This window comes from Heteronotia binoei, chromosome 9 (assembly GCF_032191835.1).
Source record: "Heteronotia binoei isolate CCM8104 ecotype False Entrance Well chromosome 9, APGP_CSIRO_Hbin_v1, whole genome shotgun sequence".
NCBI lineage: Eukaryota > Metazoa > Chordata > Lepidosauria > Squamata > Gekkonidae > Heteronotia > Heteronotia binoei.
This window is the reverse complement of record NC_083231.1, coordinates 107127157-107145927: the sequence shown is the minus strand read 5'-3', so window position 1 is coordinate 107145927 and position 18771 is coordinate 107127157. Positions and strand designations below refer to the sequence as shown.

The 18771-nt window shown below is 45.0% G+C and overlaps 1 protein-coding gene across 1 annotated transcript in view; it reads right to left on the bottom strand.

Moving 5' to 3' along the window:
• The window catches only part of ANTXR2 (ANTXR cell adhesion molecule 2), a 213004-nt gene that overhangs the window by 60056 nt on the left and 134177 nt on the right, over positions 1 to 18771 (bottom strand). Inside the window, exons 15-16 of the mRNA XM_060247137.1 lie at positions 16035 to 16202; positions 12657 to 12737 (exon numbers count right to left, since the gene is read on the bottom strand). Of these exons, the coding sequence (XP_060103120.1) occupies positions 12657 to 12737; positions 16035 to 16202 (249 nt within the window). The remainder of the gene's footprint in view (positions 1 to 12656; positions 12738 to 16034; positions 16203 to 18771) is intronic.

Below are 18771 nucleotides of genomic sequence, written 5' to 3'. Positions count from 1 at the left end.
TTGCGCCGAAGCAGTTAATATTTTTCATGTTCTTCTGATGATGGTGTTCTTACCCATGTACTACAGTGGAAATATATGCTGAAAAGCAGCTTAAGGAATACTGTAGTGCGCAATTCCATAAAAGACTGTTGGGGTCAGGGGTATAGCCAGAAAATGTTAGTTGCTGGGGCACCATAAAATCCTGTGGGCGGGGGAGCAGGGGAGAAAGAAGGGGGTGGGTGGGAAGCAGGGCTTTTTGTAGAAGGAACGCCTTTGCATATTAGGCCACACACACCCTAAGGTAGCCAATCTTCCAAGAGCTTACAGGGCTCACAGTATGAACTCTTTTGCAAATTAGGCCACACCCCCTGGAACCAGGCCAGCGGGAAATGCGTTTCTGTGCGCTCCTGCTCAAAAAAAAAGCTCTGGTGATAGGCAATCAGGTGGACTAAAGAGAGGAAATTTCCCAGTGCAATGTCATTACATCATACAGTTGCCTACTAAAGAATACAGGAAAGAGAGGAGAGACAAGACTGCAGCTTCCAGTGGTAGTCAGGGGATAAAATGGGGAGGATCTGCTAACTAGCTGACTAGCAGCAAGCTGAATAATGTCTTGTTGAGTCTGTTTCTTCCCTGCTTCTCACAAGCATTCAAGGCTGAAGCCTTTGGGCACGAACCAAAGAGCTCTTGTCCTTTGGCTCTGCCAGCAGACGGAGAAAGAAGACCAGCTTACCAAGAGAGGGCATGAGGGCTCATTCCCTCCACCACAAAACGGGTGATCACAGCCAGAGTTCCCTCTAAGCTGAGTTGGTGTGAGCTAGCTAACAGTTTTTTAGCCTCCAGTCACTCATTTATGTTTTAGCTCAGGAAAAATGGCCCCAGAGCAAACTAATTTATGCAGTAGCTCACCACTTTAATGCCAGTCGCTCGCGGGGTGGAATTTTTGCTCGCAGGACTCCACAGCTTAGAGGGAGTATTGATCACAGCGAATAGCACCCATAACTATTTTGGCCATGAACCTTCTGGGTATTGGGCATCAGGGTCCTCCTACTGGGTGCAGTATTCTCCAGGGCATATGAAAGGATATTCAGATCCAGACATAAAACTCTGATTAATATTCACTGCTTTATATTGTACAATACAAGACTGGTCAATTAAAGAAGATTATATTGAATTTATATCCTGCCCTATACTCTAAATCTCAGAGTCTCAGAGCGGTCACAATCTCCTTTATTTTCCTCCCCCCCCCCAACAGTAACCCTGGGAGGTGGGTGGGGCTGAGAAAGTTCTTACAGCTGCTGCCCTTTCAAGGACAACTCTGGCGTTAGCTATGGCTGACCCAAGGTCATTCCAGCAGCTGCAAGTGGAGGGGTGGGGAATCAAACCCGGTTCTCCCAGATAAGAGTCCGCACACTTAACCACCATACCAAACTACATCAAATCAAGAGAACTTTGCCATTGACCAACAGCATGTCACCCACTGAATCATATCACTTTTCCATTTGTGACTTATGGCTGGTTTTGATGTAGTCAAATGGCTGCCTTGTCTTTTTCTTGTTTTTTTTAATTATCCCAAGCTACTTCTGCGGCCTGCATAGGAGTCCCTAAGACTCTTGGCATAAATGGGGATAGGAGTGTAATTAAAAAAATAAATAAAGCCTAATCCATTGTAATAGCTCGAAGAGCAAAACAAAAGGGCAATATCCTGCTTTATTAAGTAAAAATTATGTATTGCATATTCTCCCCGGTGGCTTCAACACACTCTCCAAGTTCACCCAAGAGCATCCTCTTAAGAGATTAGCAGGGACATCCAAATAAATCTCCATTTTGCAAGGAAGGCTGTTCCTTCACATTTGCTAGCAGGAAAACAGACTGGGGGTGGGTGGCGGGGGGAGAGAGAAATGAGCAAGAATAATGAGGTCACAGTCCTCAGAGGGTTATGTTAAACAGCATTCAAAGGCTAAAGGTTAAACCGCTCCTTATCATTAGGTTAGCTGTCTGCCACAGACTATTTAATAAAGACAGTGCGGTTAGCCAATTTAAATGGAAGTGATTGATTTTTCATTTAGCATTTGCCCACTGCTGCCAAGTCACCGCTGAAAAATCCATCCTGAGGTGACCCAATGAGAGGTGAGTCGTATGTATCCATATACATTTAGTGACAGGAGACGGCAGCGGTAATCCGGTGCTACCTGTAATTGAATAAATATGCTCTTCCCCGTTCTCTTCCTCCACCCTCTGAAATAATTTTTTAAAAGCATTCTTTATGTTTAAATTGTATTAAGGTGGTGACATGGACGGTCACAGAAATGGTGACATCCTTGGATGCATTTCCCTGGTGGGAGTTGCTTGTAGCACCCCTCTTCTCATGCCGGCGTCTACTGCTCTCCACTTCCCTGCCCCATTATTTATTTTATTTTATTTATATCCCACCCTGCCCACCGAGGCAGGCTCAGGGTGGCTCACAAATTAGAGGTCACACAGTTATATTTGTGCGACCAAATAAAATAAAACAACAATAAAAACATAAAAACGATTTCTAAAAATCTACTTGTACTGGTAACATGGTTTCAGACAGCCATCTGAATGGTGGTTAGCCATTCTAAGAAGTCGTAGGATCGCAATAGCATGGAGAGGTAGACTGCCGGTGATGTTTTTATGGGCCGGTCCTGCTGCTGCAGATGTTGCCATTATGAAAATGCATGGCGGAAGAGTGCCGTTTTGCAGGCCCTGCGGAACTGTGGAAGCTCTCGCAGGGCCCTGATCTCTTCTGGCAGCTCATTCCACCAGCTAGGGGCAGCAACGGAAAAGGCCCCGGCTCTTGTTGATTTGAGCCTCGCTTCTCTGATGCTGGGAACTGTCAACAGGTTTTGAGACCCAGACGGAAGTGCTCGCTGGGGCATATGCAGGGAAAGGTGGTCCCTAAGGTATGCAGGACCTTGGCCATATAGGGCTTTAAAGGTGATAACCAGCACCTTGAAACGAATCTGGTGCACTATTGGTAGCCAGGGCAGTGCTTTCAGCACAGGCTGAATGTGCTCCGTAGAGAAACTCCCATTAACAGCCTGGCTGCAGCATTCTGCACTAGCTGGAGTCGCTGGATTTGGGACAAGGGCAGCCCCATGTAGAGGGCATTAGATACTGTTAAAGGCTCTGACTCCATTGGCTTTGTGATAGATCCGTCTACTAGACCGTAGTCAGTGCTGCCAGAAGGTTTCTGGCTGTCGAACCCACCACCAGCAGTATTTTGCCTGCCTGGCATGCACCAGGAGCTAATGTAGCACAGTGGTCAGAGACTCATGGTTGTTCCTAGGGCTTTTTTAAAAAGAAAAAGCCCAGCGAGAACTTATTTGCATATTAGGCCGCACCCCCTGACATTACCATTGTTTCACACAGGGCTTTTTCTACAAAAAAAGACCAGCATATCAGGCCATACACCCCGACACCAAGCCAGCCGGAACCGTGTTCCTGCTCAAAAAAATAGAAGCCCTGGTTCTTCCAATCCCCACTCAGCCACAAGGCTTGTTGGATCACTTCAAGCTCCATCTCCAAAATCTCCAGGCACATTCCAACCTGGAGTTGGCAACCCTATTCTTGCCCTCGATACAAATCAATAGTCATGCTCCCACCATCACGGTATCCGAGCGCCTCCCTCTCCATTTCACAGAACTGAAAAACCAACACCATTTTGGCATTTCCTATAGCATTTCCCATCAGAAGCAGATTCATGTTTGGAAAAAAAACAGATCAACGTGACATGCCTAAATGATATCTGGAAGACAGACAAAAAATATAGGAGGGACCCTCAAAAAGTTAATTCAGATTTTGCGACCAAAAAAAAAAAAAACACACCTTACTTGGTAAGCACTCTTGGCAATTTCAAAATGTTAATAACTCAACTCTTTAATACTTCTCCCTCCCCTCCTTCTACTTTTAATATCTTAATGAAACCGTACTTCATTAATATGGGCTTTGAACATGCAAAAATTAATTGTGAAAATAATAAAATCATCGAGAGTTATAGGAGTACAATAAAAAGATGAGAAGTAGTAAAATTAGATTTTTTTTTTATGCTCACCTGAAACAAACTGTCCCTATTTCTATCTTTTTGGAAAGCATGTCTCTTTCTGAGAAATATGCTAATGTCCTTAAAGCTTGTGAGCATTCAAAGAATTTTGTGGTTCCTCTTTGAGTCTGTCGACAAATCATTTCTTGATGATGGAGTAATGTCTCTTTTTGTTAGGTCTATCTCCAGGTTTTATTGGGGGTGGAGGGAGGGGGGCGGTTCTGGCTTCTACAAGACTCCTGAGTGCTAGGTTACATACCTTCTGACATGTCCTACCACCAGGGTCAAAAGATATTCAAGATATGATGGATTGGGTTCAGTGAACCACTCGTACAAAAATCACTGATGTTCCCTACATTCCCCTCCCACCAGAAGCCAGTTCTGACCCTAGGAAAGGTGATACCTGGGATCATACAACCCTCATGGACAACAGTCATGATGACCAGTGTGCAGGGGGAAGTAATCAGGGCTTTTTTGTAGCAGGAACTCCTTTGCATATTAGGCCACGCGCCCCTGATATAGCCAATCCTCCAAGAGCTTACGCTATTGAACATATATGAACATATGAAGCTGCTTCTACTGAATCAGACCCTTGGTCCATCAAAGTCAGTATTGTCTTCTCAGACTGGCAGTGGCTCTCCAGGGTCTCAAGCTGAGGTTTTTCACACCTATTTGCCTGGACCCTTTTTTGGAGATGCCAGGGATTGAACCTGGGACCTTCTGCTTACCAAGCAAATGCTCTACCACTGAGCTACCGTCCCTCCCTACGTCCTGTAGTAAGAGCCCTTAAGCTCTTGGAGGATTGGCTACATCAGGGGTGTGTGGCCTAATATTCAAAGGAGTTCCTACTACAGAAAAAGCCCTGGCAGTAACACAGTCACTTCCTCTTTCATCAGTGGTGCTCCATCAATGGAAGAGGTAGGAAGGGTGAGATCATCCCCTTCTGCCTTCTCATTGCAGTGTCTTCTACCAACAAGACTGCTGGATCCAACTCCATAGGTATTGGAAAATGTGATGACCAGAACATGTCCCAGGATACATCACACCCATTCGTCAGTACAAAAGATTTGCACACTATCAGGACAAATCAGCATACACATAAACAAGCCATCAAAAATGCTACACAAACTCACTGGCCCTGGTGCCAAATTAGACATCTATTTTATAGGCAAGTGAGGTGATCTTCAGCTCCACTTTGAGCTGCTACTTGATTGGGATTTGCCCCTTTCTTCTGCGGGTAAGAATTTTAACTCTGTATTCTGAATTTTCCCCTGTAAGTGGATGCTTAGAACTGTAACCTGAAAGAGGCATGAATTATTATCGCATAAGGATGCAATGCAAGAACTATGCTTATTTGCTTACACTCAAGTTATTTCTTCCTCTTCCTGTTTTTATCGCCTCATATATTACCTGAAGTATTTCATTTGCCTGACTCTGTTTTACGCATTTTATGCAGATTCTGATGGTATCTGTGATTTTTATTCATACATCGCTGCTGTTTTGTTCCTCTTTTTAATGCTGGTTTTGGAGCTGTTTTTATGCCTTTTTGTTAGTTTAAATTATTATTGATGATTTTTATTGCTTTTATAGTTTGCATGTGTTTTGAATTTATTGTAAGTCACTTTAAACTACTAAAAATATAAATAAATGAATCCTTTGCAGACGGCTGCCCTAGAACTGGGCTGGGGGAAGAGTTTCTCAGACTGCGATCTGCCCCCTACTATGATTCATGATGGCTTCCCAGTGGGTCCAAGGACTGGAACAGATGAAGACTATTAAGATTGGACTATAAAAAATGAGTGAGCTAGGTGGAGAATGAAGAAGGATCCCAGGTGGTACCAGGTCATCTAGTTACCACCTTATAAACAGGAGCCATTATTGGGCGAGGGGGATTAGATGGCACTGTAAACCTGGCCTCTTAAGAAATCCTTTAGGTAAGGGAAACTGCCTAACTTCAATGGACAGATACACTGAGAGCCAGTTTGGTGTAGTGGTTAAGTGTGTGGACTCTTAGCTGGGAGAACCGGGTTTGATTCCCCACTCCTCTACTTGCAGCTGCTGGAATGGCCTTGGGTCAGCCATAGCTATCACAGGAGTTGTCCTTGAAAGGGCAGCTGCTGTGAGAGCCCTCTCAGCCCCACCTACCTCACAGGGTGTCTGTTGTGGGGGGAGAAGATATAGGAGACTATAAACCGCTCTGAGTCTCTGATTCAGAGAGAAGGGCGGGGTATAAATCTGCAGTCTTCTTCTTTAGAAGAAGTACTTCCTTTTATCCATTCTAACCCGACTGCTCAGCAATTTCATTTTAAATGTCCACGAATTCTTGCATCGTGCGAAAGGGAGTAAAGTCCTTTCTCCATTTATACTATACTATACTATACTATACTAAGGCCTCTACTAAAGGGAGGGAAGCAGCCCTGTGCAGAAAAAAGACAAAAGAATATCACAACAGCACCAGTGAATGTCCTGATGAAACCACAGTGCCTGACGGCGGCTCCTGAGAGAATCCATCCAGAAACTATACACATGCTGCCTGTATATCTAACTCAGAATACACAGTAGGAATCCCTAAATCCCAACAAACGTTGCGAAGGTCTCAAAATTCAAAGCTACCTTGGTCAATCGTACGTGCTTTCGTTTCGTGTATGTCCAAAAACTGGTCAGAGATATTCACAAAATTCATCTGTATTCTCCAAATTCACATCAATGTCAGCATGTATCAAATTTTGTTACTATCTTCCTATTTTATATAGCTATACATAGTCAACGAAACCCTTCATGCAATACGGGCTTTTGTTCCATTGCCTGTCCATATATTATATGCAACCTAATTCTGAAAAGAGCATCTGATGCTCCTGTGCAGACAGTGTGTTAAGGGCTCTCCTAATTAATAACCCAGATTAAAACCTCTTGGCAATCAATTAAGATTAATGCCAGAAGTCGTTCTCCATTCCCCTGAACGCACCACCACCTCCCTTCCCCTGTGCCCCCTTCTCCCGGTGCCCCCCTCGCAGGCTGTGAAAACCTTGGGTCGTGAAACTTTAATCCTGTTATCTGTTGCCTTCCCCATCTGAAAAGCCTACAGATTAACACAGCAGACATTATCGAATTTACAACCAGCCCCTCGGACAGCTGCCCTATTTTCCACAGTTAATGGAAAAGGAACTAATCTGGTTAAGAGCGTAGAACTAGTTCATAAATCTGGGTACACAAGACAGTTAAAGCTGTCACATCTCCCCTGGAGAGGAGCAACTGAATTAAACTGTCAGCTTTCTACTTGCTGCCTCTGGATGGGTAGCGAGCCCTTCTGTAAACTGGACTAATGAGATACTCAGCATTAACATAAAGCACGTCTGCTCCCAACAGGTCATAATAGCGGTGCCAGAATAAGGGAGCTTGCGTTTTATGATTGAGCACAGTCATATACAGATACAGAAGGTGTTTCATAAGAACATAAGAGAAGCCATGTTGGATCAGGGCAATGGCCTATTCAGTCCAACACTCTGTGTCACACAGTGGCCAAAAAAACAAAACCCAAGTGCCATCAGGAGGTTCACAAGTGGGTCTAGAAGCCCTTCCACTTTGTCCCCCCCCCGCCCCCCAAGCACCAAGAATACAGAGCATTACTGCCCCAGACAGAGTGTTCCATCAATATGTTGTGGCTAATAGCCACTGATGGACCTCTGGCTCCATATTTTTATCCAATCCCCTCTTGAAGCTGGCTATGCTTGTAGCCACCACCACCTCATGTGGCAGTGAATCCCACATGTTAATCACTCTTTGGGTGAAGAAGTACTTCCTTTTATCTGTTTTAACCCGACTGCTCAGCAATTTCATTGAATGCCCATGAGTTCTTGTATTGTGAGAAAGGGAGAAAAGGACTTCTTTCTCTACTTTCTCCATCCCATACATAATCTTGTAAACCTCTATCATGTCACCCCACAGTCGACATTTCTCCAAGCTAAAGAGCCCCAAGTGTTTTAACCTTTCTTCATAGGAAAAGTGTTCCAACCCTTTAATCATTCTAGCTGCCCTTTTCTGGACTTTTTCCAATGCTATAATAGACTTTTTGAGGTGCGGCGACCAGAACTGCACACAGTACTCCAAATGAGACCGCACCATCGATTTATACAGGGGCATTATGATACTGGCTGATTTGTTTTCAATTCCCTTCCTAATAATTCCCAGCATAGTGTTGGCCTTTTTTATTGCAATCGCACTGTCTTGACATTTTCAGTGAGTTATCTACCACGACCCCAAGATCTCGCTCTTGGTCAGTCTCTGCCAATTCACACCCCATCAACTTGTATTTGTAGTTGGTCATTGTTGTGGTCATCACATTTTCAAAAGCTGTGGAGTTGGATTCAGCAGTCTTGTTGGTAGAAGATACTGCAGTGAAAAGGCAGACGACGACAATATCACCCTTCCTGCCTTCCCATTGAGGGAGTACCACTGATGCAGGGGAGGGTTTTGTAGAAAAAGCCTAGCAAGAATGCATTTGCTTAATAGGCCACATCCATGATGCCACCATTGTTTCACACAGGGCTTTCTGTAGAAAGGGCCCAGCAGGAACTCATTTGCATATTAGGCCATACCCCCTTATGCCAAGCCAGCCGGAACTGCATTCCTGCTCAAAAAAAGCTCTGCACTGATGAAAGAGGAAGTAACTGTGTGGCCCACTGACAATCATGGCTGTTGCTCCAGGAGGGTTGTATGATCCCAGATATCACAAATTAGTTTGCTCTGGGGCCATTTTTCCAGAGCTAAGACAAAAATGTGTGAACCAGAGTCTAAAAAACTGTGAGCTAGTTTACACTAACTCAGCTTAGAGGGAACACTGGTTGTGAGATCTGTCCCCACCAGAGTCTACCTCTTGTTTTGGATGTTCCCTCCACCCAACTCTGGCAAATCTTCTATGTAAGCTTGAACCTGTCAGCTGGTAGCCCAAACCACATTCTGCAAAGACCTGGGGCCATCTCTGACCATAATACTACCTAAATGTCAAAGCAGGTGGAATGATGTCTCCTTTGAGTGCCTTCAAGTTATCTTTTCAACTTGAACACATGAAGCTGCCTTATACTGAATCAGACTACCAGTCCATCAAAGTCAGTACTGTCTACTCAGACGGGCAGTGGCTCTCCAGGGTCTCAGGCAGAGGTCTTTCACATCATTTCAAGAACTAGTACCTGATTCCTTTCAACTGGATATGCTGGGAATTGAACCTGGGATCTTCCGCATGCCAAGCAGTTGCTTTTCCACTGAGCCACAGGCTCTCCAAGATGCTCAAGTACTTTCAGAATCAAGCACAGCAAATGGTGGAAAAACTAAATAAGGAAAAGTAATAATACAAAAGGGCTCTGGGAAAGCTTGACAACTTTCTCTCCAGGAATCTGAGACACACAAAATCAAAATGCAGGAGCCATCTTAGATGAAGAGCAATGGATTCTCTGGTGACCACTGAACTCCATGCTAAGTTTCAATCAGCTGTGTGCTGGAAACCTCTTGAAACAAGTGCTGGAGGTAGGAGGGGGGTGGTGAGACAACAGCAGACGCCATCTTATGCAACAGCATGACAAGATGTCACTGGGACTGCACTGAAACAGATTCCGTGGACTGCCTTGGTGAAAGCGATGTGGTCTGAAGGTGAACGTAACCTCGATTAAATCCAAGAAGCGCTTCTGAGAATTAATTGGCTTTTCTTTACAGAACAGCCTCCAAAGTATTAGGGCTCTTTCTTCTCCTCTCTTTTCTTGCTCGACTTTAAACAAAACAGTAAGGATGCGTGGTGTTGCATGATTTATAAATTACCTTGTTAGTGGCGCCAGGAACAACAACAACAAACAAAAAATTAAAATCAACACCCACCCCAAAACACTGCTTTGAAAAACGAAAACTGCCAACTCCTGCTGCGGACTCCGGCGACGTTTGATGGAAGGCCTTCAAACGAGCTCAAAGTTCTAAAGCGGGCTGTTTGTGCAGAGACTTCGATCCTTACCTGCTGTCCCCTGTCACTCCCTGGAAACTTGGTGGCAGATGTTGCCCCGCTAAGTTGTCTCTGAAGTGGCTCCCTGTCCTCGTCTCTCCACCACCACAGAGTCAAACTACATTAGATCTCTTCTATTTGTGCCTCGGGCATGTTTGGAAGCGCAGCTGTGTCCACCCTCAGCTCTACCTTTCGTGTTTCAGCTCCCCCTCGGGCAGCAAATGTGAGACCAAAAATTTTTTAAAACCCCACCACACCGTTCTTCGCTACATCTGCTGACAGTCCAGAAGCCTTGCTGCAGGCTGGTGCAGAACCAGGCCTCTGGTCGGAACAGATGTTGGCAGCAACCTGCTAGCTCGCACCTGTACAAACCCTCGCTCACCTAGCCGATTGCGGGCTGCAAAATTTATGACTCTGAGGAGTTCCTTCCACAATCAAAGCCTCTGCGGTTGACGGCAGGCGGCCCTCCGATTGGGCCGTGGCTGGGATTCGTAGTTGGCATTTGTAAGAACAGCAGTGCAGAAAGGGGAAAGAGGAAGAGGAGGAGGAATCATAGAATCATAGAGTTGGAAGGGACCTCTAGGGTCATCTAGTCCAACCCCCTGCACAAAGGAAGAAGCCATCTTTTTTTTCTTTGATCCCTCATCTCTCAATTTCAGTGGTTTGATCAAGATCTTGAATTCAAATGTGAATTCTACGGCGAACATAACGCAATGTGAGAACAGCCCCTTTTGCTTTGTTCACTGTCTATCGTGACAGTTGTGTTATGAGTGGGGCTTTGGTTACCGGTTCACACTCATACAAGGTATTGCAGCAAATATGTACCGAGGAACTTATGAAGAAATGAGTCGATTTTCCTTTGGGGTATAAAACATGCTGTTTTTCAAACAGAAAACAAAATAGAAAGCAGAAAACAAAGTTGCACTGCATTTATTTATCCTTGGATAACTATTGTTCATCGAGTTTCTTCTATGCAGGCACACATGGGGACGGTGTATGAGCAGGCCTGCTGTCAGATAGGTCTTTACAGCTAGAAGCTTTCAGGGGGTGCTGTGCACCAGAACCAGCAGCTTGTTCCTGCCCAGGGACCAAGTGCATCTGTGCATCAGTGCCCCCCCTCCCTTAGTATTTCTAGTGCCGCTGAAGCCAGAGGATGCTGAAGGGTAGGAGGGATGGCGTATGTGCCTGCACAGAAGATTCTTGATGCAAAATAGTTACAGGTGATTGCAATTTTGTTTTCATCATCAATCTTCTGTACAGGCCCACATGGGGATTCTAGCAAGCTACTCACCAGATGGTAGGGTCATGCTCTCCTCACTTGAACAGCGAACGAAGAAGTGGCTTGCCCACTTGAGCCTAATGTCTCTCCTGGAGATCCCAAGCATAGTGAAGTACAAATGTGTCTGCTGATTTCCCTCCCAAGTGTTCTGCCCTTCCCTGATGTCTTCAAAATTCACAGAAATATCATGCCACTGTTGGGAACCACCAAATAATAACAAAAAAAGGTAGAATGCAGCAGGTCTACCAGGTGTCTTTTGATGCCCATACTGCTGTCAAGTAAAGTACTGGTAATTCAAAAGTTTGCAGATGAGCTCCTCTGGTTTATATTAACTGCATGCAAATTAAATTAAATTGAGCAATAGCAGAGTTGCACATTTTACCGGACTTCCACGGTGCTCCTAGCAGTCTCAACTTGGAATAAAAACCACTCCCTGTATAATGTCAACTTTGAGATCCACTTGGGCCCCCACTTTGGGCTGTACAGGTCCATAAAGGCCTGATTCATAAATACAAGGAAGCTGCAGGAGAAAAATGTTTGGAACAGAGTTGTGTGAAGGTGACCCATGTGTGCCATGCTATTTCTGTAGGAGAGAAACCTCATCTTAAGGTGTATGCACAAATACGTCATCAGGTAACTTCCAGCTTATGGCAACCCTATGCAATGCTCCAGGGCAGGAACTCCTTTGCATATTAGGCCACACACCCTGATGTAGCTAATCTTCCAAGAGCTTACAGGGTTCTCAGTACAGGGCCTACCATAAGTTCCAGGAGGATTGGCTACATCAGAGGGTGTGGTTTAATAATCATAGGAGTTTCTGTTACAAAAAAAGCCCTGCAGTGCTCCCTCCAATACATTCTCTCATTGACAACTTTGCTCAGGTTTTGCAGACAGAAAGCCCTGGCTTCCTTTACTGAATCCATCCATCTCATGTTGGGTGTTCCTCTTTTCCGTCTGCCTTCGACTTTCCCTAGCGTTATTGTCTGGTCCACTGACTCTTGTCTTCCCGCGATGTGACCAAAGAGGGTTCTGCTACCTTCAAATGCGACCCTCTTTTGTTCTGCAAGATATACTGGTGTGAAAACTGCCTGTCATAGGGACAGCGCCATGACGCACAAACACTTCTTGTTTCAAACCACTTCCGCACCATTACATTTCAACGCCTTTGTCTCCACCATGTAAAGATTCTTGCCAGTCCAGTAACCACCCAAACCACCCCTGTGAATCTCTGTCAAGCCCAAGCCCATTCCTCTGTGTGCCAAAAGGAGCTGTCTGGATAGGAGTTATTCAGTCTTAAAGGGACAGCTGCACGTCTCAACACACACACACACCCGCGCAGACACACAAACCTCATCTCCTTGCTGCGGTCGCATCAAAGACACCCTGTCGTACTGCCGTCTCAGCAAAGCCCACAGTGCATCAAGGCGACCCTGCAAAGAGGAGACCAAGAGGACTTTTGATTAGCTGGCAAACAGTACAGTAGTTCTCAGGAAAATGTTACCTGTCCTTGGACAGTGTCCCGGGGAGTATCTTCAACCGAATAGCAGTGCAGTGTGATGAGTGCTCTTTAAATGGGGGACTATTAGGCATAAATTCTGCTTAATGGGAACACATTGAGCCAGCGATGTGTGATTAAGTAAGTGGTTCTTAACAACGTGTTAAATGAGTGTGAAATTCTAAGTCCGGGCGTTTAACAACTTTTTGGGGAGGTTTTGCTTTTTTTTCCCCCTCCCTGCTTTAACTCTACCTGAAGATTAAATATATGGAAATCAGCATCCCACAGCTTTTATGATCTCAGCTAGTACAGCTATTCTATCCCTCCTTTGTTTAAAAGGGATTTTTGAAACAGATGGTGAGTAAATCCCCAAGGTTGGAGGGATCACCTTTTTAATAGTTTTTCAGTCTACTCCTAAAGCAAGTCTACTCAGAATCTTACTCAATGGGGCTTACTCCCGGGAAAGCAATTTTAGGATTACACTCTTTGTGATTTAAAGTTGTTGTGCCTTCCACTATTAAGAAAATGTCACCTGCTCAGGGCTTTTTTTCGTATCAGGAACTCCTTTGCATATTAGGCCACCCCCCTCTGATGTAGCCAATTCTCCAAGACCTTACAGGGCTCTTCGCACAGGGCCTACTGGAAGCTCCAGGAGGATTGGCTCCATCAGGGGGTGTGGCCTAATAGGCAAAGGAGGTCCTGCTAGAATTCCTTACAGGGCTCTTCGTACAGGGCCTGCTGTAAGCTCCAGGAGGATTGGCTCCATCAGGGGGTGTGGCCTAATAGGCAAAGGAGGTCCTGCTAGAATTCCTTACAGGGCTCTTCATACAGGGCCTGCTGTAAGCTCCAGGAGGATTGGCTCCATCAGGGGGTGTGGCCTAATAGGCAAAGGAGGTCCTGCTAGAATTCCTTACAGGGCTCTTCGTACAGGACCTACAGTAAGCTCAAGGAGGATTGGCTACATCAGGGGTGTGTGGCCTAATATGCAAAGGAGTTCCTGCTACAAAAAAAAAGGCCCTGCACCTGCTTCTTATTCTTCTGCTCCTCCATCTAGCAAGGCTCACCACTCACAGGCATCAAGAAAGTGATGGTGCTGAGTCTAGGAGTGACCCTGGGCCGCCACAGCTGAACAGGGCAGTTGGCAACACTCCTGGCCCAAACTGGTTCGCAACAGAAGGACTATCAGCAGCAAACCCGGAAGTGATGCCAGTCCTCTCTAGGACTCGCCAAACACTCCACGGTTCTCCATAGAGTTTCCAACGAGTACTAGAGGGCTGATGTCACTTCTGGGCCTTATCCTTGAAGTGACGTCATGCCATCAGCCCTTTTTTTATTATTATTTTTCTCTATGGGGCAGGGTGGCACTACTAGCTAGGGTTGCCAGCCTCCAGGTGGGGCCTGGAGATCTCCCGCTTTGTACAACCGGTCTCCAGCTGGCAGAGATCAGCTCCCCTGGAGAAAAGGGCTGCTTTGAAGGATGGACTTTATGGCATTATACCATGATGAGGCCCCTCCCCTCCCCAAACCCCACTGTTATGTCTTGAACATAAGCTGTTGTACCGCATGGCGTTCGCTACAGAGGCGACCCATGGGTCCTCGGATGTAGCTCGCCAGACACCCCGCCCATCAAGATCTGTGGTGGGAAGTTTGACTGACCAGGATTGGACTGGTCAGACAAGGGAGCAGTTCCGGGTAATGTATATAAGCGGGACCCGGCCCGCGTGTTCTCTCTCTTGTAATGTGCTACTGAATAAACCATGTTGCCTTCAAACCGTCTCGGTTCTCAGTACATTACACCCACCTTCTCCCAGATTCACCCTCAAAGTCTCCAGGCATTTTCCAACACAGGTCTGGCAACCCTACCTAGCTATCACAGACTTTCTTCCAGCACCACCATGGTTTCCTGGCCCTACTGTTTTCTATGCAAAAATGCTTAGTCCTAGTCTTTTTCTGGCTGCATTGACAGCTCTCTCAGATACTTAGCTGGCTACATATGCTCTGGTATGGTATTGCCTTGTTTATTTATTTACTTAATTTATAATCTGCTTTTCTCCTCAGTGGGGATCCAAAGCAGATGATGTTGTTCTCCTCTCCCGTCACTCTCTTCCATTTCCCATGGCTGAATTCTGGGGAGAAGACCAACAGAGCTTGAGAAAGGAAAGCTAGGCCAGCATTCAAGAAACTGAAGGATACCCTAATTCAGGCATCAAGGCTCCTATCTACAGTGGTCAAAGACCCTCATGTACACTGCACATAACATAGTATGCTGCCACACTGGCTGAAAACTCCCTTTGGCACCTTTTCATGTGTAAAAGTGGGACCCGATCCAGTGGGTTGAAATTAAATCAGAAGAGTTTCTGGCTCAACATTAGGAAGAACTTCCTGATAGAGCGGTTCCTCAGTGGAACAGGCTTCCTCGGGAGGTGGTAGGCTCTCCTTCCTTGGAGGTTTTTAAAGAGAGGCTAGAAAGAGGCTAATCCTAGAATTTAAGGGGAGGTATTTGAGAATTCCCTGCATTGTGCAGGGGGTTGGACTAGACGACCCTGGAGGTCCCTTCCAACTCTATGATTCTATGAAATTGGCATCAAGGTGGTTTGCCATTGCCTGACTCTGCACAGCAACCCTGGATTCCTCTGGTGGTCTCCCATCCAAGTATTAACCAGGGCCAACCCTGCTTAGCTTCCAAGATCTGATGCAATCAGGCTAGCCTGGGGCTATCCAAGTTAAGGCGACACCTACATACCTTGCCTATTTCTATCCCATGGTTCGCCCTCCCTTTCTCCTTAAACAACATTGTTAGGAAAATTAGGCTAAGACTGGCTTAAGGCTACCTCATGCACTTCATAGCAGAGTGGGACTAGAACCCAGATGTCCCAGGTCCTAGACCAACAGTCTAGCCAATGCACCACACTGGTTGTCATCACCAACATTTTCTCCTGGCAACCTTAAGTCAGACCACCCAACCATCCATCCATCCATTCATTCATTCATTCATTCATTCATTCATTCATTCATTCAGTAGGCTTCTATTCCGCTCTTTCCCATAAATGGGCTCAGGGCAGATCACAACATTCAATAATAACAATAAAAACCTACAGATCAGAGTTAAAACACTACATTAAAATTAAACAAGTAAAAACAATAGAACAATAAACAGTGCAATTAAGAGTAACAGCTAACCTCCATTTGTTTTAAAGGATGGCGTTATATGGCATGAAGACTTAAAGAGTACCTTAATTGGTGTGTACCACTTGGTCTGAGGAGACTGTGAGGTAGGTTTGGGTTTTGGTGGTCTAGGTTGGAATGGCTCATCCGGTTCTTCAGGGAGAGTTACCACAGCATTTTTGGCTTTCTCTAGCCGAGCACCTTCTTCAGTCGATCCTTTGTCACCCCAGCGAACCTAAGAAAACCAAGACATGTTACCAAAATGTGAAAACCAGCTGCTAGAACACTGTCCTGTTGTCAGGCTTGAGTGGGATCCACTGTTAAATTGAAAAAAAAACCCTTAGCCTCTTAAGTAAGCCTGTGGTACATGGCCCTGGTGCAAGCAGCCATCTCCAACACAAAAGGCATGCCTCAAAAGTTCTCTTGCGTCAGAGCAAAACATCATCACAAGTGGAATAGATCCACAGGATTCAAACCACTGTCTTCAGATTTCAACAGTCATGGCTTACTCTATTTCAATGCTTTTCTCTTTTTCTCTGACAAATTCCTGCTGCTGCATTAGTGGCTGGGGGGGCGGGTAGTTTGCTGAAATATGCAAAGGAGTTCCTGCTACCAAAAAAAAAGCCCTGGTTCTAGCATTAAAACTGAAGTGACTATTCTAATTCCTTTAACCGTGACCAATAGGTTGTCATGGTTATAGAGATCAAAAGTGAGCACAGTCCTTTTTTTCCCCTAACGCTAATGGCAATCTGTAACTCTATAATCTCCAAAACCAATATTTTTTCAGAATAATATTTTGTTATATCTTTTGTGCTTCAATAGTATGATTGTGCATAAACCTCCAGCCAAGTTATGTATTAATAACCCACGGTTTGCTGTTGCTATATTATTATACTATAAAATAAAATTTAGTGTTGTTGTTGTTTTTTTAAACTGAGCGCAGATTCCCAAATAAGACCTACCAATGTTAGAAATGGAGAGATCACTCAAATCTATGCAGATTATCAAAGGTTTGGGAACAGGTCACAGAAAGACTAGTTTTGCATTATTTTTTAACCTCTGGACATCTCTAAGAATCCTTATTACCAGGGCTTTTTTTTTTCTTTGTAGAAAAGCCAGGCAGGAATTCATTTGCATATTAGGTCACACACCCTGATGTCCCCATTGTTTTCACACAGGGCTTTTTTTTGTAGAAAAAATCCAGCAGGGACTCATTTGCATATTAGGCCACAACCTCTGATGCCAAGCTAGCCAGAACTGCGTTCCTGCTCAAAAAAAGCTCTGCTTGTTTTTGTGAGTTGTAGATCTTTGTGAAAATGATATAGAAGGTCTTATCTTGATAATCAATACTGCTATGAACTTGCATCTTTTAAGAGATGCATAAATTCTAAATGCAACAATGGGAGAAATGGGCTTCAGATAATCAGGTGAGCAAACTAAAGGCTGACACACAATTGGTGTACCATTTCTCACTGCCTGTACTACCTATTACAGATGTGGAACTAAGACAAATGGATGAACACCTCCTAGTTTGGTGTAGTGGTCAAGTGTGTGGACTCTTAGCTGGGAGAACTGGGAGAGAGTCAGTTTGGTGTAGTGGTTAAGTGTGCGGATTCTTATCTGAGAGAATCGGGTTTGATTCCCCACTCCTCCACTTGCAGCTGCTGGAATGGCCTTGGGTTAGCCATAGCTCTCATAGGATTGTCCTTGAAAGGGCAGCTTCTGGGAGAGCTCTCTCAGCCCCACCCACCTCACAGGGTGTCTGTTGTGGGGGGAGAAGATATAGGAGATTGTAAGCTGCTCTGAGTCTCTGATTCAGAGAGAAGTGTGGGGTATAAATCTGCATTCTTCTTCTTCTTCTCCCAATGTTCTCTTTCCATTTAATATTCACAACAATCCTGCAAGGTAGGTTAGACCAGGAAAGAGTGAGTGGGCCCCTGGGTCATCCAGTAAGCTTGACGGCTGAAAAGGAGTTTCAAACTGGCTTTGGCTGTTCTAAGCTGCCATTCTTATTACTGCGCCACACTGGCATTAATTCACCTTAAGGCCATCCAGTGAGTTCATGAGATCTCAACCACAGACTTCCAGTCTCTTTTAAACTCCTGCTGGCTGTACCAGAAGCAAAACATCACATACAATGTCACCCTTGTAAGATTCCTTGGCTGGCCCACAATTGAAATACTGACGGTTAGCTATAACTTTTTTCCAAAAGAGTTTTTTTAAACATCAAGATTGCCTTGAAAAGCCTTGTTCCCTCTCTCTCTTTTTTCCACTGGTTCGTTGGAACTAGTTTCTCTCTCTTTTTGCAAAGCCACTGAAGTTCCGAGGAGCTGGAACTAATGAAATCAGTTCTGTCCGAATCTGCCTAGAAGTGTGCTATAGCTAAAAAGATGTATTCTAAAGGGACTGACATTATGTGGGAAGTGAGTCAATCGGTTACAATGAGCATCTAGCAAACCCTTTAAAAAAACCAATTTCAGCTTCAAAAAATCCAAGCTGGCGTTGAAACGTGAGTGTGACCTTGCAAACCTCAAAAGTCAAAAGATGGTCCTTGGACCCAAAGAAGACCACCTCTGCTAAATCAAGCCAAGAGTGTCTGAATGGGGCCCTGGGGGCAGGCCCTTTCCAACTGCTGTGCATGCAGAATGTCCCAAGCTCAAACTCCAAGTAAAAGGACCCAGCAGTAGGTGGTACAAAAGATCAGGGCTCTTTTTGTAGCAGGAATTCCTTTGCATATTAGGCTACACCCCCCTGATGTAGTCAATCCTCCAAGAGCTTACAGGGCTCTTAGTACAAGGATTACT